General features: G+C 38.7%; 1 protein-coding gene across 3 annotated transcripts in view; it reads right to left on the bottom strand.

Annotated features, from left to right (window-relative positions):
* AFF2 (AF4/FMR2 family member 2) overlaps nucleotides 1–22,563 on the bottom strand; it is a 350,925-nt gene that overhangs the window by 241,846 nt on the left and 86,516 nt on the right. For all 3 annotated transcript variants that reach the window (XM_029996601.2, XM_029996599.1, XM_029996600.2), the window contains exons 2-3: nucleotides 21,062–21,182; nucleotides 12,796–13,686 (exon numbers count right to left, since the gene is read on the bottom strand). In XM_029996601.2, coding sequence (XP_029852461.1) covers nucleotides 12,796–13,686; nucleotides 21,062–21,182 — 1,012 coding nt within the window. The remainder of the gene's footprint in view (nucleotides 1–12,795; nucleotides 13,687–21,061; nucleotides 21,183–22,563) is intronic.

Below are 22,563 nucleotides of genomic sequence, written 5' to 3'. Positions count from 1 at the left end.
TGTAGCAGTTGGGAAAGTCAGGTATCGCACCCTCAGCATGTTTTAAGCGTTCCCCCATGCCCTCTGCCACAGCCTCCTACTGGAGCTCATGCCTTCAGTTCCATCTGCTCTTGATCGAGTCTCCTGTTTTGCCAACACAAACGGCCACATTTTTACTTGTAGAGCTGCCTTCAGCCCGGGCTCCAAGCCCACTGGTGAAAGCAAACCCATTTCTCTTTCTGTGCCCAGCTGCCCCTTTGCCACCTCTCTGCCTGGGACAGCCAAGGAAGTACCCCCGCTATGCTCCACTGCCACAGGCTTGGTCTCTCTCTGGAGTTCTCTCTCACTCTCTCGCCGCCATTACAACAAAATACCACAGGTAATCCTGGAGAGTGCCAAGTAAATACTCTCACCATTATACACAGGTTTGCTATCATAAGGGAGTTATGTTCAAGCAAACTTTTTATTAAGGGCATGCCACAGAGATAGCATCTCTGCTTTCTGCCTCTGGCTGTTGACTTTAAACCTGGAAATCCCGCTCAATAAGGATTTCTGACAGCACCAAAGTCCAAGGCAGCTTGCAGTAAAGCACTATGCTCTATTGAAATAGTTTAAAGCCCAGCTCACAGCCATCACATCTTTACTCACCATGCAGTGCCCCATGTTAGCTAATGGGAAAAAGAATGAAACACAGGGCCTTTACATAGTCAGGATCCCAAGTAAACTTGGCCTCGTTAAAGGACAATCCTTACAATGGTTTATCTGTGAACAGTATTTCCTACATATTTGACACAAATAGCCTTTTCTTCAGCATCAGAGCTGCATGTCTTCTTATTCCAGCTATTCGTTCTTGAACAAACATATTTATTGTGGCTAAAGAAAGGGGAAATCCCTCTCTCTGTTCATGCCTCTGTTCCCTTCTGTCCTACAGTGACCTGACATGTGCCTCACCCTAGAAACCAAAATGACTGGAGCAGCCAAGAACATGGAGAATTGTTCTGGGCTCCCACTTCTGAAACCACATGCAAGATTTGTTATGGAAAATCTCCCACGCTAGGCTGTAAAAATCAGCGCCCTTTTAACGTGCTTAGTTATGGAAGTTGCCACCATCACTTACAGAAGTTTTCCCTTCTCAAAGAGCTAGACCTAGGCTGTCCCTGTAGAGGTGCAGCCCACAGTGAGAAGTCAGTCTTCTCCATTCTTGCCACCTGCTCATATAGGTGTTTACAGTTCTTGTAGGCAAACTATAGAAGTCAGTCACCCTTTCTATGAGAGTTAATTTTATCCCAGGCCACTACCTGTTCTAGTGCCAGAGAATTAAGCTGTATCTGCATTAGTAAGAAGCACAGGACAACAGGAGTTATCTGTGGAGAGAAAGAGTTGGTGTCAAGAAGCCACTGAACAGAGTGTATGCATCTTGTGGGAGAGAAGCTGAGAGAAGGGGCTGCGCGGAACTAGTCTGACTTTTGAGCACCAGAGCATCTGGAACATGTTACAGGCATCCCTGCAGCTTCTTTTGTTTTCCTTTCCACCTAAAGAAATTTAGTTCACGTATCCTGAGACCACTCCGCAATGAACCAAAGAGCAGCAACTGGGGAACATCAGATTTGTTTCCAAAGTGTGCTCCTAACATAAACTAAAATGCTAACAGAAGTGCACCCTTTTTCCTTCTAGCACTTGGCTCTTGTAACCAAGCAAAGTCAACAGCAATATGATATCCCTGATTTAGCTAAACATCTGAAATCTGGTTGCTTTCTGAAGTCTTCATTATAGCTAAAACACTGGTTCTGAAAAAGCAGGATGAGAATTATAAGTAAACAGGCCATCTCGCACAAGATCTGATACTTGGGACTAGGGACTTAAGGTATGTGGAATACTAATAAAAGCAGAAAAAACATTATTATCAAAATAAATCAAATATATTCAATATATCAAAGTATATTAAAAACTGTAGCAAACAATTTTCTTGATGAAATGCAGGTGCAGTTACATCTTAATAAAATGTGTTTACGAAAACAGCATTTGCAAATTTTAATTTTTCTTCTCCTCTGAAGAGCAATAATTCTCTATATCCCCGCTACATCCCACTCTTGCTGCTAGTCCTAAATAAGTCTTAATCAGAGTGATCATTTATGGCCCAATTTTGCTTCTTCTATTCAAAATCAGAACGCCTTAGTCGTCATGTGGAATTAGTGGGATTACTTGCATAGCAATGCCAACATCAAAGGGTAAGACAGGTCTAACCTGGCTGTGTTTTAAATCACCTCTGCACCCCTTAGAGAAGGGTCTGCTCCTCAGTCTGGTTTATTTTGTTTATCTGGAGTACAGCAAATCGGGTATTTTATGTTTTAAGGAACTGGCAAGAACTAGTTTACCACTACGTGGAGGGGGAAAAGCAATAGCAGTTGTAAGTACAAATTTAGTGGGATTTAAATGTATTTCCTTGTATTCATATGCAGATGCTTTTTGAATGCAGCCCTGCCTCCACTCCGCTCTGCACACTCATCTTCTATCTGGTGGTGGAAGAAAAAATTTATGACAATGAAAAAATGTCAACTGTTGGCACAGACAGTGCATATCCCCTCATTTGCTTTTTGTGACTCCACAGACCTTAGGAAACTTTAATGGTAAAGTTTTGCTTTCAGAAATATTGGCAAAGCCCTAAATCCCTGATTTCCAAACTTGGATCTGCAAACCATTTGTGGTCCATGACACCACAGTGCGTCGTCCTCACCATGAAACCATGTTAAATGGTGACCTTTGTGATCATGGTATTGTGCAGCAAATGATGTGGTTGCTAGGATAATTGCTCTGAATAAAAATTACTCTTTTTAATACTTCCCTAGCTAAATTTGTGCCATATTTCATGTCAATGTGTAACTGCATGTGTTGGTGGGAAGGGAAGATGTTACAATCTCTCTTTTTTCCCAATGTAAAATATACTGTGAAGTTTTACTTCACTAGGAAGCCACTTAAGAAAGCTACTCCTGGATGTAAAGAAAGGTTAAAATTAAGTATATTCAAGTGTCACTAGCATGTGCTAGTAGAAATTATATTTTTGAGATGTTTTTAATTTCTGATGACATGGAAGTTAGGGTTTCTTGGCATCAAAAAGGATTAAACCCCACAGACATAGGTTACCGACCAGGATGTGAAGCCTTCATTCGGAGCGAATTCGAAGTAATAAAATCCAAATCCTGACTCCTCTAAGCAACCTGAGGATCTTTACAGTTTTGCAAGTTTACAAAGAGTACATGTCAGTGTTTTAACATATTTAAGAAAGAATTATCTCAATGTTTATATTTAAAATACTGGCAAATGTAAATGGGTGCCTGGATATTTACAAACAGCAGAAGTAATTGCCAGCTTGTCTTGTGGATTTAAGTGTCACAGCTTGCAGCTCAGTGAAATATAACCCAACGAGTTTACGCATCTGGGGGATATAACAATGGGAAATTATTCTGAGGAATCGTGCAAGGGAAAGCAGCATCTATTAACTGAAATATGTTCAGACTGGCAGTATTAATGGGGACTGAGGCTTACACCTATGATCACTGACTCCTATCAGAGATCTTTGCAAATCCAAGCAAAAATAGGCTCATTAGCCTGGAAAGTGACTGAATCTGTACTTAACTTGCCTCTTCCTCCCTCAGCTCCCCAAACCTTTTCTTTACGCACAATGTTATTTTACAAATGGCTACCTGAACAGCAACCACAGAAAAAATTAAAATCAACACCTACCTTCTTCTTAAGTTCCCACACTGGATGTATACAAAATCATCCCCACCAATGTGATCTTGGAAGATCAACCCCAGGATGCAACTTCAGGAAACCTCTTGGAGGTGGTTTCTACATATTCTTTTGTCATGGAAAAGAATGGTCATTGCCTCCCTAGGAAGAGAAATGGGTCCTCCCTACTTTGTGGGCCAACCGTGGCCTCTATCCTCGGTTAGGAGTTAGGTATCTATAATGCTACCACAGATATCTCTACCTCCCTCATGTGTATTAATTTAAAGGTATGAATATACCCATTTTTTCAGTCTCATTTACATACTTAACTAAATTTATGCTATTCTGCCGCTCTCAAGACGCGGCATGAAGGAATGGGAAACAAACTTTGCAGTGACCCAGCAGGAATAGAAAGGCCAAAGTGAATTCTTCTACTCGCAACAGGAGACCTGCTGTTGGTACTTGCTACATCATCATGATTTTCAAAGCAGAAATTTTAAAACTTCCTTTGGCCCGAGATTAAACTCTTGGCATTTTTAAATTGTTTTTCTCTTGCTTTATTATATGAGGGAACAATTTAACGTTTCTTTTAAAATGGGAAATGGTATCACTCTCTCTGCCATAATGAAAGCCTGTTTTAGATTGTTTTATTACACAATTTTTAAATGCACATTGCCATAGCATTTCATAGGAGTGTATTTACATTTACCTTTCTAAAACACACAGTATATTATGTTGCAATTAAAAGCCCACAAACTCAATCTGATATTTCTTCACTAATTTATTCCCAAGCCAATATGTATTTTAATGTTCCAAACCATTGCTAATTAACACATGGAAATATTTTAACATGGATTTTGATTAATTCCATTTAACAGTCTAACCAGTGCTAAAACATATGTGGTGTGTCATTTCTTTCTTTTGAGGAAGGCATTGGCATTAAATCTTTCAATCTTCCTGAGCACCAAATGCTAATTTCAGGAAGATTAAATAACAGACTGCAGCTACAGTTTCCTTTTTTTACTTCCCAGAAGGTGAAATGAACATATTTATGTGGGAGGAATTTCTTTACTGCACAAGCCAAAATACAGAAATTAGATTTTTGTTTTTTCCAACATTGCTAATACACTAGCAATCGCCTGCCAACCAAATAACTTTAACCTATATCTGCAGTTCATAGAGAGTTGCCAAGTTATATGTTCAACTTACTTTCACTCTGGTTTGTTTTTTTTTTATTAAAGTATTCCCATATGATGTTTTCACCTGCAGCTCCTAAATGCTTTTCCATACTTGAATCAGAGACTACTAGCTTATAGTGGGGTGGCTCTGGCCATAAAGCTGGAAATGCTCATGTAAGACCCTCCTCTGATTTTCACACTTTGAAGGTATGTTATGAATATGATTCATATGGTATTGCTCTTATGGTTTAAAATCTGAGTATAATTCTGCATGTCAATGAACTAAGCATACAAAATACCCAAAGGTATGCATGCAAGTAAGCATCTTACGCAATGTATAAATGCAAGAACACAGAGCAGAAGGAGGCTGCCTTCTGGATCATGGGTTAATTGCTTGCATATCGTATACGGCTTTTCACAAGATGGAGTTTGATGAGCTTAAGAACAGTTAAGGACTTCTGCTCTTGCAATTCCTACCAGAAAGCCGACCACACCTGAGTAGTGTAGTTCCTCTTTCCCCTATGGCAAGTCTAGTTTCCCTGTCCTCACTTCTATTGTCCATCCTCTGCTTCATGGTCAGCATGTTCCTACTGAAAGCTGAAGCAAAGGTTCTTTGTATGTTCAGATCACACCCACATCTCCTTCACGTCTACCACACCTCTGTTGCGTTAAGTAACCTTTTCTACTTATTCTTTCCCTGAGCCTTATTTTACTTGTTGCAATATTCTTTGTAAATCTTCATTCAGCTTGACAATATATGGTACTATCCCTCCTCCTTTACCTTTTGCTACCTGCATTTCAGTCTCAACTGCTAACACAGCATCTGAACAGTGGTGTGTGTTTGGTTTCCTATTACCCTCTGCAATATCTAATCACATTTTCTGCACCGTTCAGCTGCCCAGATTCCTGGCATTTGCAAGAGAGCATTCCAGTTGCTTCTTACTGATCTACACCTACCAGATAAAGAAAAGTCCAGTTTTCTACTTGACTACTATTTTCATCAGGATTAGAACTTTCTTCTCTGAGTCTACATTTACGCCCACTGATTTTCTTGTATTTTTTTAATGCCTCTTTTTATACATTTAACAGGTGTGTGTTGGATGTAATGTTTTCATCATATTCACTAAATGAGTGGCCCTGAGAGAAAGTCAATTATAGCTACTAGCAAGAGTCCTCGCTCCTGCTCAAGAAGCAGAGGCTGCCCTGAGAAGCCCCAGGTTCAGTCCCAGCGATGATTCACAATAGCTGTCATTGCCCACACAAAAATGCGTGCATACTCTCTCTTGCCTGTATGTTAAAAAACACATGACTTCTGTGTTCTCAGACTATTTAAAACCTTAATTCCTGTGCTCTCTACAAAGAGAAGAACAGAATAATTTGTGGAAAAAAATATCTGAAAGTTACGACAAGAAAGAGCAGTGAATATGTAGGTAGGTTCTTTCAAACTAGCCATGTGTTACTTTAAAGGCTTGCATCCGATAAAATAACATTTAACATAGCTGATGGTAAAGTTTACAAATGGCCATTCACTCTAGCATAGAAGGCCAAATGCTGATACTCAAATACCTGCCAATCCTGTTCTCAGTAAGAAGCTTGCATACTGTTCACTCAAGGGCTGATCACAGCCCAGAGTGAAAACACACAGCATGAAAAATTCAAATACCTGAAAATGGCATTTTGTCATCTTTTCTTACATGAGTATTCTTTTTTTTTACAGTTCACAGATAATATCTTTATTAAAGCAGGTCATGTTCCAGAAAAGTATTAACAAATAGTGCAAAAGCTCCAGCTTGGTTACACCTGCTGGATTGGTCCTAGAAGAACACCCTTGTTAGCTGACAACCGAGCAGTCTATCAAGATCAAAAGAGCATCCTTCCTTGTGAATTTGCATGGATGGAAACAAGATGTTGAAAAATTAGCTCTACCGACTCCTGGTCATTATTCAAAAAGTACATTCCAGTCAACGTGAAGATATCACAACACTTAACACTGTTTTTATATGGCTTATGATGTTTTCCCTAAATTAATGGGAGGAAGCAGAAAAGATGCAGGTTTAGTTACAGAAAAGCAGCCATAATAATGCTTTTCCATAACATATCTGAACAATATTCCTCTAAGGGTGAAGTGTAAATATTATAACCCCCTTTCCTAGTCAGATGCACCAAAGCACTGGGGGCCAATCATCAAAATGGGAAACAGGCTTGATAAAGATTTCTGCCTTCTGTTTGATTAAAAAACTCTCTACAAAGTAAACTGGCTATAGTGATTTTGAGAAGTACCAAAGTGACTGTCCCACAGCCACACACCAAATCTATTGGCAGAGTTATGAATACACCCTACAGTCCCCCTGCAGTCATTAAATGATGCCTCCACATCTTTGCTCAAGCAAAACAAATTCTACTACTGCCCTCCCCAAAGCCTTTGAGGTCATTTTACTTTGTGACATTTCATATGACACCATTTAAATAACAGCAGCTCCTACACTTGACTTGGACCCATAACAAGCCACTTATAAGCAGTTACATTGCCACTGGGAATTTCAAAAAGGTTAAAAAGAAAAAAAATACCACTTTTCAAGACACCATGTGACTGACTATTCACAAATAGAGGTACTCTAATTTCACTGAGATTTTTTTCTTCTTCCCAGCAAGAAAGATTAGGAGTAGCTTAAAACCAGAAACCCACTAACAAATGCACAATGGGAAAGAAGCTAACTCTTCTTTCCCCAAACCAAATATACATGGCCAGTTCTTTTAACCACACCTATTCAACTGACTTTAATTTAAATGCCCTGTTCTGCAGTCTAATGTGAAATGCAAAGTTCCCTTTGGTGATAGTGGTTCAAAATCAGGCCCTAAACATGCTTGTTTATGTTTGATTTAAAATAGGCAAGCTGTCCTCTTGCTCTCCCTGCAAAATAGCTTTGCTAGCAATTGTCCAAGCAATCGGACAGTAGCCTTAGAAAGGCCACAATAAGAGGTCTTCAGTCGAGTGGTGTCATATGGTCTTCATTTAGAAGTATCACAAGAACATTACTTCTCACAGTATTTACAAATGAAAAACATATGGCTGTAACCTGTAATACTGCAAAAAATACTGCTCTTTGGGTTTGTTTTTGGCCTCAGACTTTTGAAATATGAACCAAGCGAAGGGATTTCAGCTTAATGCGTGATTCAGTCCATTATTCTTCAGAGCTCAAAGTCTGGGGGACAGCTAAAGCTAGCATCTGAAAAAAGTGATTTGCCCACAACTATGGTAATGTACTATAGTTGGCAACTAGAGTAGCATGTATATCAAAAAGGTATGGGGGTCGTTAATTAAAGACATCTACTTTCCATTTAATTAAAAAAAAAAAAAAGATATTAAACTGGCTTTGGTTCCTATAAAGAGTTTTATAAGTCATATATAAGCCCCTTGCATTTACTATTTAGGTTCAATCAATATGGTTATCTACCTGTCAATTTTTCTTGCTCTTTAATGCAGAAAGGGAGCAGCCTTTTTTATAGCTAGCTCAGAAAGTACTAAGCTAATCAATACATGCAGCGATAACAGAATGATTTGAAACACGTAACAGAAGCTTATCACTTTGCCGTATACTGAACCCGTCAAAATATTTTCCTAGAACTAAAGTGAAAGAAAATAGAAGTTCTCCATTTTTTATTACTTAAGTGGGTGGTGACACAGATGTTGTAGGCCTTTTGGATTTGTTCCTAGCTTTGTATTTTGGGGAAAATTTGGTACACCAGCATTTGCTACTTTGTAGGAATGAGAGGCCAACTTTGCAGTAAGATTTAAGAACTATGCCTTGAGAATCAAACATTATCTCAATTGCCCTTGATTTCCCATCCCTAAACATTTATCGGAAATCCATGCATTGTTCTGGAGAACTGCACATAAGATTTTCCAGGAACGCATCTTCTGATGTTCCCACAGACCTTAAAACCCTTTGCTTTACTCAGTACTCTCAGTAATTTGTGTACGAGCCCAATCTGAAAACTACAGGCTTTCTTTCAGCTATCTCCTGCTGAGTTAGTCGATTTGAAATAATTTGTAAGCATCTGATTCCTAGAGGTTTAAATATACATACATGTATCAAGATTCTGGATTTTACTGCAGCAGAGAGAGGATCAGCTGTTATTGTGGTGTCTAACCTCTACTTTTTTGAAGAAATGCATAGGATTTCGCTGTGCACTTCTCTGAGTGGTAAGTAACAATCATCTGCCATCACACAGTTTAAACAGGTGCAATTCTACATAATACAAAAGCTCTTTGCAATGTCTCAGGCTTGCCACAATTTACCAAATGTTAAATGGAGGCTCAAAATCAATATATATATATATATATGTATGTAAGTATGTATGTAAATACAGACTAAAGAGATGAGAGTTAGTAAGAAAGGAAATAATGTTTCCAGCTTGAGGCTTTCTAGCAATTTTTCTATCAGTTTTAGCTCCAGGGCCATTCTTATCAATTCTATGTCATGATATCTGGTGCATTTCTGCATGTCCCCCTGAATTCATATGATGGCCTTATGGCCTCCCAGTTGTGAAAGGTCTGCTTCACAATTTCTGAATCTCAGAGGCTGGCAAGCCTGGGTACTAGTGGTTACACTGGGTTTTGCTCAAGGCACCAAACCATAAATTTTTTTACCTTCACCCTTAGAAAACAATACTGATAAGTAAAATTAAGGAGAAAGGTAAAAGAAATCAGAAGGATCACAAAATCATAAAGAAATCCTTACAGGGCATAACTAAAAGTCTACAGAGGCTCTGCTGTTTCTATTTCTCTACCCGCAACGGCCATGCATGGTGCAGACAGGTCTGAACTACCTCTGTGTGGGTGGAAATCACACAACAGCATCCACTCAGAGGCAAGGATTAGTCCACAGGTGCATAAGTGCTGCCAACACTACATCCTGACCCAGTCCGGTAAGTCTGTGTGAACTTACCATGAATCTCCACAAACTCAGGAATCACTAAACCACAATCCATTGCACAGTGGAGACATGCCAGCAGCAAGGCATTAACAAAGTTGTCCACTCCAAAGGAGCTGAAAGATGAATTGGCATCTCTGAGGGCAGAATTGGGCCCAGCGAATGAGCAAAGATTCTCAGAGCAACACCTCAAGTGACACAAATTATGTTATAAAATTGATCACTTCCTTACACATGGCAGAATGCTTCCAGGGCACTCAACATCCTATTCCATTAAGCTATGATAAATGAGACCATATTTCCACATCAGTCTGAACTCATCTTTTAAATCTGCTTGTTCAAATATTTGGTTACTTATTCCCCTCCCCCTCCTTAAGACAGCAAAACTTGTCTTTTTCTTTTCCAACTTTGCACATCTTAACAGCTGTCATTATTGCAGGACTATCACCTAAGAATTTTATTTCTTCACAGAATTCCTCATCTTAAGAGCATGGAAAATTTTGAGAGAAATCACTGAAGAACAATTGGTGTGCAATCTCTATGTGTACACTCAGCAACTTGAAAAAATGGACTCAAAGATACAGGAGAGCCACAGAACAAATTGTAGAGAAATGTCCCAAAAAAGTAACTCCGCTACTGCTAGTTTGAAGATCACCACCACCACCTGGAACAGTGTTAGGATGGAAACCCATGGAGCAGGAGCAAAACTGTTCCAAGCAGATCACTATGCCTCGAGGTGGCTAGGGAAGGTTCATAAATTGATAAGCACCACCGAAGGATCATAAGCCTCCACATCAATTGTATAAAGATTACAACAGAGCCACTCGCTGCAGTCATTCTGAAAAGGTTATGGGTTTCACAGGTGTGCACTGTCAGTTCTGATTAAGCTTAAACTAAACCAGTTATCTATAACGTTGGATTGGAAGGAGTTTTATTGCTGAACGCAGGGTAAATCAAATTCAGGATACACATCTGTGGAAAAACACAGAGGGCCAAAGTTCACAGTCCTGACACAGGCAAAAAAAAATCCAACCCTCCAAACTCAGGAGAAAAGTTGCCTGTAAAAGATCCATAAGTCTGGCTGCTGTCATATGTTCTGTATCGGAAAGGAAAAGTTATTCGTCACCTAACACAGCTTTGGGGTTTTTTTCCCTCTTCAAATTATTGTTTGCTCTTATAACATAGACTGTTTTAAGATTATTATCTGCATTCATTTCTAAAGTGCCTATAGTTTACCATTTATCTGATCATAAATGAAATTAATTATACACCTATACTTTTCACTACATAGGATATAAACTAAAGCAGCTATAGCAACCAATTCACAATGTAATTTTTCATCTGTGTGACTAGGAATCTTTCCAAAAACAACAGTTCACAACAGAGGTTTTTAGAGCTACACAAAAAGACTGTGGGTGAAATCCTGTGCCCAAAAAACATTGCTAACAACTCAACTGATTTCAACAGTGCCAGGATTTCACTCAAAAATTAAAGAAAAAAAAAATGCATTCTTAATAGTTGATACAAGTTGCAAAAGGCACATTCTATCTCCAAAAAACTTTGTATTAATGCTGCACTTTGAAGTGCCTCTATTGACTCATAGTGTTAATAGATGGCAAAAGTGAAAAAATGTATTTGCTTTTGCAACATCATTATTTCCTTTGCATGCAATCATTTATTTGCCAAACAATGCTAGCGACAAATCGCAACAGACTATGAAGCCATCTACATCAGCAGATTTTTAACCTAAGGTAAAAATAAACAGAAACATCTGTAAAGTAATCTTGTACAAAGCTACGTTTATTAACAAATACATTTTCTAATAAAACACCATCTGCAAGCAACCCTCAGCTTCCACTTGATATAAATAGGCCTTTTACTGTTTTCAGATGCAGTTCCCAGAAAATTATTCCAAGCTCTACTGCAAAACACATCAGTCTTTGTTGCTGCCTGGAATGTTAATAAATAACATCAAGTTTTTAAATAGTCAAACAAATTATTGGCTTGAAACAATTATTCCAATAGAAAAAGCTGACCTTTTGCAATAAAGTGTTTTAAGAATGCATTGCTCCTCATTCCTAGTATGAAAATATTACCAAGCAGGGAAATATTTGGGGGAAAACAGAAAGCTATGAAAAACCCATACTGCAATTGTGCTCATATGTACACTACAAACCTACCTTGCAAAGGTTACCGCTTTAGAGAAACTCTGAATAAAAGTATACAGAGTATAAATAGTTCAATTGGTAGCCTTATTATACATGTGTGCTTGGAATGAACACGAATATGAACCAAGTAAAATGTTCCTCACAGGACTACTGTACTGACCAGCAATACAAAATTCAACAGCTTAAACTGTTGGTAGCAGAGATTGGGACTGAATCCCAATTTTAAGAGCTCTTCAAAATGCATAAAAGCTTTAATGGGACACATTTTCATAAGCATTACTCAGAACTTAAGCCACATTAATTCCATTAAAAGCAATAGGAATTTAGCAAACTCTGCAAATAAATTCCTTACTGGTAGAACTATTTAGTACCACTGAAATTTGAACACTGCCATTTTTCCTTAGAGTTTAAAACAGCAATCTTTCTATCAAACTGGCTCCTAACTGAAAATGCAAGAGTAAAAACTGCATTAAAGAGTAAAAAAAAAAAAAGAACTGAGATATTAGAGTTCTCTGTCCAGAATTCTAGCTGGTATAAATATATTACACCCAACAGAGATCTGGCCTTTCAATATTAATCAGAAAAAAGTAATGTTAATATTCTAAACTGTGCTTTTAAAACTTCATTAAATATTGCTACTGGGACTACCACAACAAACTTTGCCAAAAGTAGTCATGCACATTCTAGAAAAAAAGGAATGTTTTAGACTGCAATTCCAAGAAATGGAACTGCATATTTCCAGAGAAAAACATTCAGTGCATGAAATACTCAAGCGGCACTAGAGAGAAGATATTTTAAACTACTTACTTCACTAACAGGAGGAATGTTGAGCTTTGGTACTTTGTTCTTCGAACTAGGTGTGTTCACTTTTCCTTCCAGCAGTGTTCCAAAGGACTGATTTCCATATCCACTCTCAATTTCTATCGGAGGTTTCAGTTCAGGTGAGTCATTGGGTACCTGGTCCTGACCGTCCATAGGCCTGACGTATGCTGTAGGCTTTTGCTGGACCATGCTGTTTTTACAGTGAAGTCCTGGTGGGAAATTCTGGGTCGAAAGACCATTGTTCGCAGATAACAAAGAAGTGGAAGGGAGTGGAGATCCAGGACCATGACCTACAAACTCAAGCTCCGTGGGTGACTTCGAATGACTGTTTTCTTTGTAAGTATGTTCTCCAGGTGCTGACTTTGAATGAGTATGCCTCCTCGAATGTGAAGATGCTGCCATAGAATTTGCTTCCTCAGTTCCTCCACTTTTATGCTGCTCACTCTGACAATTATAGAGGTCTTCATACCTGCCCTGTGGCTGCTCGTGAGAAGAGCTATGCTTTGTCCGACTCTGCTGACTACTGGATTGGCTTGGCTGGGCCCCACTAGAGTTGTGACCACCACGTGACCAGTCTGTCCTCGACTTCCTGTTGCTCTGGTGACTGTGTAGCAAAGTAGAATTAGATGACAACGAAGATGGCGGAGGCATTGATGTCGATGAGTGGCCACTGATCTGATGAGATGGGATCATCCTGTTTCTTGGTTCTGGGAAAAAATTCTGTTCATTTTTGTCAATGGGTGTCTGTGGGACAGAATTCTTTGGGATTCCTACAAGGTGGCTCTGGTTGGAATGGTTGGTTAACAGGTCCTTCATCTCATCGTAATTTCCCAATGTGTTCTGGACACGGTTTGCAAGGGCATCACCTTTATTTGTCTAAAATATTAAAAAAAAAAAAAAAAAAAAAAAAAAAAAAAAAAAAAAAAAAAAAAAGAAAGAAAAGAGTGGGTAATTTCCTGATTATGAAGTTATTGCTCTGAGTAGTTGTCTTAGAAGATGGCAAATGTGAGCTGTTTAATGGTGTCATGCTGACACTTAATTTAATTTCAATTACATTTTGCATATGTTATGTAAGAAAAACCTATCAATAACTGTATTCAAAGAATCTCTTGAAACAGGCTTGCATGAGTAACACTTGTATACTGCTTCCTGTTTTCTTAAATACGCTCTCAGAGAAGTGTTTAAATTGCATCAGTTATGGATGTTAGGAGCAAAATAAGCTAGTTTGCTTATTTTTTTATGTCAGAGATGTTGGGCTTGTACACTTCATATTGTGCAAAACATGAACGTGCAATTACTGGCTACTGAGCATTGGAATTGCAATCACAGTTTATTTAAGTATATTATTGTTCTATCAGCCCCTTGACCCATAGTCCAGTCATAAATAGAAACTGCGTAGTCTGTAATAAACATATAGCGCCAAACTCTTCACTCCAGTGTAACTCCAATTACTTTTCTACAGAGGGTTTAGTTTGACCTGAGGTATCTACCATCTGAATCCAGAAAAGAAAAAGCTTCTACCCACTCAAATGCTACAGTAGCTTCAAATAAAAGATCACTCAAAAATATTTTCTTATAGAACATAAATAGACATGATTGCCACATTCTTAAGTATCGGGATTCTTCCATTGTCTGCAGGCTGGCTGTATTTGTGAATCATGCTTTTCTTTGAATTCCAGTAATTAATAAATAAATAGTGACTCATCTGCGTTTCACTGCTATTATACTTCTTCTTTTGAAGTATGAAGGGGGGGTTTTTTTGGTTCTTTTTCCTTTTCCCTGTCACTTGAAAAAGCTGGACAAATAAGCTGGAAGCTATAATTAATATGCAGCTAATTTCCTCTCTCTTCCTGTTCTAACTCACTCCACAGAGACCCAAAGTACCAGCCTTCTTACTGACCTCTATGTTCCATTGAAATGACCAGCAGAGAACTAAAACATCTTATTCCCCATGCTTATTACTTTATAAGACTAAAAGGATAAAAGCCGAGCAAAACTATAGTTCCTGTTCAAGCAGATGGTTAACTTCTATAGTCTGGAATTGAATGATGAAGTTGCAGTGTATGTAAGACACTTCAGGATACGGCCAACTATACTTTTACTTATGTTCGAGGGTTTTTTTCACTCAGTACAGCAAGTAGTGCCACAGTCCAAAGATGCCTTAACACCAGGCCATAAAAATGGGGAAAGGCAGCACTACGAGCTTGTGCTTGGTTAGAGAGTGTCGCGCTTCATTCCTCGACAAGCGATCCTACCATGCCACTGAGCCCATTTTCCTCAGGTATTAAGCAGAAGTTTGAGTGATGAAAAAAATCCATGCATGGATTTCTCCTGAAATATCTGCTTCTATTACCCACTGCTGAACTAGTCAGGAGATGAGAAGAATACTGCAGAAAGATATTTTTTTCCTTAGTACTGCACATGCCATAAAAAATGTTGAAAAAGAAGATAATAAATGCAAATTTCCTTTTGCTCATTCTCAGGGATTGTAACATATATTACCACTGCACTGAGGCAGTGATTTAAAAATTAACTGTTCAGTGTTGTTCTCATCTATATACATTTTGCCAGTGCTCCTAACTGACATAGTTAATAATGCCAGTTGTGGAGAACCACGAATCACTTTTATTCACTAAGTAAGTCCCTAGGTTGGTCATTTTAGTGGCAAAAATTATATTCTAGCTAAGCCAAGAATAAGCTCTTTGTATATGAGCAGTCTCCTTCAACTGAGTTGCACAATGAGCTGTTTGGGCAGCAGCCAAAACCAGGCGCGCTCTGTTCAACCCCCAAATTTAAAACAAGGAGATTCCATTGTGCTTAAGGGCCCAGCAGGAATTATGATGCGAAGTCTAAACACTTACATACTTGTTCTGTTTCCTCCTTCTCCAAACACTTTAACTCCTTATGGGATAGCACATGGGAAACAACCAAGTATCAAAAAAAGCCTGACCACCAACCTTCACCTCTGGCTCAGCTACACTTCCAGGGTGCATTTAGCTTATTTTCCAGAAAGCGGAAGTTTTTTTTTAAAAAAAACAAAACCAAAAACAAACCAAAGAAAACCAAAACACAACACAAACCACACAAAAGTACTGACAACATACCATCACTGTAACATTTCAACATCACAGCACATTAAATGGCTCTTGTCTAGATTCTCACAGAGGCAATCAATATTTTAATTTGAATGTAGAGCTTTTCAATCATTTCTGTGTTGAAGGTATCTGATTCTCTCAACTTAATTTCTTTTACATGTCACATAATGATAAATATAATTTTGCTTGATATTAACTCTGTTTTATGCAGAATGTTCACATCCTGGGGATAAAAGACACTGTATAAACGTTAGGCATTATTATTTGTAGTCATTTACTGGGAGCATTAATAAAGAATGTATTTCCTGAAAAGCATGGAGATTAAATTAATTTGAACATCCTTAGCATATTTTGAGTGCACTAAAGCTCATATCCAACAGTTATTGAAGTCAATGGAAGGATTATTACTCTCTTCAATGGCCGTTGGACCAGATTCCAAAGCAAAAAACACATAGTGAATGTGAGTGGTAATTTGACTTATGCTTAAATAAAACTAGAGCACACACAACTAAGACCAGAGTTGTGCATCACAACCTGAATGAGCTCAGGTGTGCAGTACAGTGTACTACCTGCATTTAAGACATAAAGCATAACATTATTTTTTAAATTTTATTTCCTCAACAAATTCAGGGCTTTTGTGAGAAGCAGAGTATTCTTCACAAGCCTGGATACCAGCAAGACAAACACAAAATCCAGTCATAATTTATGGTTGCTCTTTGTTACTTCCAGATGGGGGACAATTTCTACCTTCATAGTCTGGATAATTGGCTGATTTCTTAAAGGAAACCTCTGTACATCTTATTTTCTGAACAGCATGTTGAATCACAATTTTGCCACTATCAAGGAAATGCAGCATTTTCTGAGTATTCCAAGGCATAAATTATATGTCTGGTGACTCATGGCTAGTAGCCTTCCCTCTCATTCTAGACTCTTGTTAATTTAGGAAATGTACACGTTCCTACATTTGCTTCTACTGCTTTCAAAAAAGATCTGTAATAGAATCCTATTGGAAGACTAATTTGCTAGCTAGCTATTGCATTATAGTTTTAGAAAGAAAAGAACTAATGCACTCAAACTCACAGGCCCAATTTACAAGGGTTTTGTGAAAATTTGTATAAAAATTGAGGTTCCATAATTCATTCACTTTCTCATGCCTCATAGTTAAACCAACCTCTATGGATTAGAGGCGGAGATCTTTTTTATGCTAAACTTGAAAAGCATGGAGGGGCTTTACCTGAAAAAGATAAATGATTTAACATTCACCAAAGGTTCCCCAATGCAAATGCTGCCCATTGCGTTCTCTTTCTCAAGTTGAACTCTTCTGAGGCAATTCCTTTGAAAAGTAACAAAAATCCCCCTACTGTTTTCTCTAGAATACTCATCTCTGAAACTCTTTACTAATTCAAAACATTAAAAGGTATCAACAATTCAGTAGTAAAATTGCAGCTTTTCTCAGGAAAACTCTAACACTGCTTTCTCACACGTCTGTTGTCATAACACTGCAGGCTCCTCTCTGATCACTTCTGCAAAATCAAGCATTAGCAGGCTGCACCAGAGTTCGAAGGCAAGACCTGCAACCCACTTGCATTAAAGGGCAACACAGCCTTCACTGCCTGACCTTCCCAAAATAATGCTGGATGTCATCACGTTGTCAAAGGTGTTGTTTCCCCACATGAGAGAGTGAAGCTTCAAAAGAACACTTTTATCTTTTAGTAAGCATGTATAAATGTATTTTATACACCCACAGAAATAAATACCTCATCATGTATGTGTACACATACATATACTACAAAGAATCAATGCAGAAACATGCACTTGTCCAAAACTATAATGATCACCTATGTTTTATCTGACAGAGGAATAGAAAGAAAGATACTCTAACAGCTAGAGCAAAGAGATAATAGATGGAGGCAGATACTCCACACATCTCATGATACACAATGGCAGTAAGCTCCATGAGAAAATCTGGGCTCCTTTCTTTGACCAAGTTTTAATATCCCCAACTTTAGAGCGATCTTAAAACAGCTGCCAGTTGTTCAGTCTTTAAAACATCAAAACAGCAGTGGTGGTATTCCCTACCCCAACAGTCCCTTCTCTGCGTTACTGTTGAAGCAAATGAGGAAGGAATGATAAACAAGTAAGGACACCGGGTCTGGGAATAAAAGAAAGGAAAAGAGACATTTTCTATTTCCTGAGACCTGATATACCCAACCTTCCCTTTGTCACTGTAGTCTCCATCTTACCTCGCACCCCCAGATCTTTCAGAAATGTACCAGCCATCCCTTGAGCTGATGCTCATTAGTATAGCTAGCCCAGCCGAGGATGTGGACCCTGTGCCCATCACAGGCCACAACAGTTGACTTTGCTGGGCAGTGTTTTATCTCATTCTGCTCCCACTGCGAGCAACCAGAAGAGACAAGACGGGTGCAGCTTGTTGTGTGCACCACGCCTTGAGTCTCATCCACACAGAAACATCTGTTCATCTCAAAATGGGAAAGGAATTCAAACTGAATGTGCAGCACATTTGTTCTCACCTCATGGCCTCTTCACTTATATTAGAATAAAAATAAACAAAACCCTAAATTTAGTTTTGCACTTGCTTAAGAATACAAGTCACTACATATCCACTAAGAGTTAGATCCAGCTTTCATTAGTTCCTAGGAAACTGTACTGTGGCTGGTTCTTAGCAGTGCAGAACTTACAAAGGAAATACCAGTCTATCACTTTGTCCTTTTTTTTTCTCCATAGTGTAAAATGTAGGCAAGACCTAGCTTTCCTATACAGTCTTGGTTCTCTTTGTTGTGCCAATTTAAGACAGATGTAACTATTTTTGCATGCAATTTCCTCTTAATTTTTACTTTTGCAATTTATAATTACAATGCTTTTTAGGATAGCAATACATTGTGTTTTGCTGAATCCCACAGATCTGCCAAACTTCTCTGCCACGGAGGCGAAAAGCAATTAAAAAAAAAATTGCTCAGGAAGATCACCAGGAAAATTTTTTGCTTTTTAGTTGTTTAGTTTTTGACAAAACATATGCTCTGTGTATGCTTGGTGCAAATACACGCACACTAAGCGGATGTAAAATCAGGTATTATCATTTTTATGGTACAACAGATAATGGCGGGGGCGGGGGGTGCTTTTAGATCCTGACACAAAATTTTGCAGTGATTTGCATATTGGTCTACCTACTGAAATCCAAATGACCACTTACATGAACAAAAACGTTTGCACGACCTGCAGGAAGTCTCAACAAAATCAGTTCATAGTAAGTTATTATTCCCATAAATAAAGGTGCTAAAGTGTGGTCCAGTGCAGAAATACTGCACTGATTAGATTTTTATAAAAACAAACCAAAAAGACCCCACAAACAAACTGTCCTAGTGCATAGTCCTTATTTGGCTGAGTAAGTCTCTGTCACAGATGACTGGAATGCACCTCACTCAAAAGAGAAAAGGAGTAATATGTTTTATTGAAGTAAAATAATAATTTGACAGAGTTCAATAAGTTTGATGGAATTTAACACAGTTTAACAGTAGTTTGACAAGGTTCAGTAAATTTGATGGCAAGGTTCACCTTATTAATTACTGCATGGAAGAAACATACAAAAGAAAATTGAGTTTGAATCAGGTTAGAATGATCTGAACAGAGACCAAAGATGCAGAGAGTAAAGAGGACCCTCCCATTGAGTCATGAGGTTCAGAGTGAACCCCCTTCCTTTCTAAACTCCTTTTGGAGCCTAGGTGCAGCTGGATCCAATCTCAGTCTCAGACTTGGTCAATGGTTTATGTCTAATGGAATTATCCATACAGTATTTACAACAATATTGAGTAGCTACATGGATTAGTAATGTTTCCTAGTATTAATTCAGCATGCTATCAGTCACATACCGAGGATCTGTTACAGGTAAGGGATCTCTCTGCCTCGGGGAAGGAAGGATCTTTTAGTCTCAGGTAAGGAATCTCTACCCTTGAGAGGCATCCCTGCTCAAGGGGAGAGTTACCTGGCATGCAGTCCAGCTGCAATTCAGGGAGAGCTCAAATTGGGCCCATCCTGGTGGTAATATTTATAGGGAGAAGTAGTTGGCTACTAGTCAATGGTACAGACAAGATAGATGTCTTCATTTTTGGTCTGATATCTTGTTCCGTACTTCAGTTATCTTGCGCTTCTGGGTTTCGAAACCACCTTTTGAAAGATTTTTCAAGACACCTTCACTCCCTTGTACGTGAGCCAGGGGCTTTCCAGCTCACAAGTTCACTCCAAGGACATGAGGCCTGTTGCTCCTTAGTCAACCTGAACCAAAGTACAGATAGGAGTCAAGTGTATCCCTCACACTCTCCCAGTCTAAAATTATTAGACACCATTTGATAATAATGCCAGTCTTTCCTCCTCCTTTTCAGGCCATTTTCAAAGAGCCCTCATCCTCCCTACAGCTGCTAACAATGTAAAATGGAAAGATGAAGTGGTGGCCTTTCAATGGATGTCACTGATTGGGAGGAGAAAGAGGTACGGAAATTTACATTCTGATGAATTCTTCAGGGAATGCCTTACTGAAAATCAAAGCGGCAAAAATCATAAAGGGGGACATCCCTTGGTGATGAAAATCTCAGACAGCAAAGCTCCTTAGAGAGAATAAGACTTGTCGTAAGTCCTTTTCATACCCTTTTTATGCTCCCCAAAGATTCAGACAGTCTCCCAAAAGACTTCTTTGGATGGTTATGATTGCACAGGAAAGCTTATGGACTCATTAGCTGGACATTAGAAAGGACATTAGTTTTAATAACTCAGGTATATTTTCTTCTTAAAAATAAAAGGACTAAGTGCTAGCTTTGTAGGTGTGAACCCACTTGTCGAGAAATCAGCTGCACGTACTTCTATTGCAGGACTTTGCTGTGTGTTTAGAGGAAGAAATCTGGAACTGGACCGTAAACAAAATTCCTGATTCTGTCAAGGCGAGCATGCAATGTTGGGCAGAGCATTCAGTTTGCTCTGCTACCATATGCTGATTTGGATAATCAGTGTATTCAAGAGTGTAAGTACCAAGGCAGAGGCGATACTTTTGTTTCTTACAGGTGATGAGAAGTTTTATTTGTATTTGTAAAATGCATTCAGGTAAAAGACATTCTGAAAATGTAAAGCATAACAATGCAATTTACCTTGTAGGGTTCCCCAAAGAGGTTAAAACCTGAAGCAAAGAGATCTTCATCTTGCTGGACTTCCTGGTTTCTTCTCTCCCATTCTTTCCGCTTAAGTGCACTCCGGTCTTGCTCATAGTGACTGAAGAAGAGAAAGACAAAAAAAGACAACACGCTATTTTCCCCATAATGTAGTTACATGTTCATTACCATCAGTAAAAGCAGCAAAACATCATAAACAATGCAACTCCTGAGGACAATTCTGAAAGAAAGAAGCAGCCACTAAATAATTTTCCCAAATGTAAATTTGGAATCATAATACTATGTGAAATTGGACAGTAGGACAGTCAGTATACTTCTAAAATGAAAACAGACAAAAATGTTCTTTTCAAATTAACAGAGCATTATGCAGAAGAATAAAATACATTTTGACGCATTCATATGAACGGTCCGTAAAATACATGCACACACACGCACATGTGCCCACAAAGAATGTGTCTGTGCAGAGAAAGCAAATGTGAAGTCAAGGAAGCACAGTAACATCTTCAAATCCATTTAACTGTGTAGCACTTGTCTCCATACACCCCAATGCCCCAGTTCAGCCTCGTGTGACTTAGACTTGATTCCCAGTATCAGATAATTCTACAAACAAAAAAGGATCTAGTGCCTCAGTGCAGCAATGGCGAGTGGCACTTATCTGTATGTCAGCTTACTTTGTGCACCTACCAGACCTAGGCGACAAGCTGAGAGACCACACTCACTTCTCCACTGACTAGCATGGAAGCACTTTGGTCTCTTGGCTTTGCAAACTAGCTCCTGCTCCTCTGAGGGAGAAGATATAATTAAAACCCTGAAGGAGGGGGAAAAATAGGAAAGGAAAGAGGAAAGGAAAAGATGCATGCTTCAACTTGCACTGACAACCTCTCATGTGACAAGCATTAAGGGACACTTCTGTGCTTTCAACCCACATTTGATTTGTTATGAGGGTTTTGGCTCTGCTTTGTGTCAGTTAATTAGCTACAAAATTCCAGACGACAATTTGAATAGCAGATTCAGTATACACACTGATGTTATCTGTTGTAAGCAGTACTTCCCTGACAGATTCTGGACATGCCTGCACACATCCATGCACACCCTCTCTGTACAAATGCCTACATACAAACATACATATTACATATGTAACAAAGAACAGTTAATTCTCCTATCTCTGCTGAGAATGAATTAAATCTCCATAGAGCTCCACTGCACTTGGAAGATAACCAAATATCTACAACTTTTGCCTTTTTAGCTCAGCATGATGTTGTATTGAAAGCTTCACACCGAGAGATATAATGAGGAATGAACTGCACAGTGATGAGGCTTTAACAGTGTATAAAGTCACTGATTTCTGAGTGAAACCACAATTACTAATTTGAAGCACCAGCTAATTAAAACCACAGCTATGTATTTAGCCTCTTGTTATACCTACTGCAGTTTATAATTATGAGGACCTCTTTATCTACTCAATTAAAGTTCTTATGATT

This window comes from Aquila chrysaetos, chromosome 21 (assembly GCF_900496995.4).
Source record: "Aquila chrysaetos chrysaetos chromosome 21, bAquChr1.4, whole genome shotgun sequence".
NCBI lineage: Eukaryota > Metazoa > Chordata > Aves > Accipitriformes > Accipitridae > Aquila > Aquila chrysaetos.
This window is presented reverse-complemented; position numbering and strand designations above follow the sequence as displayed.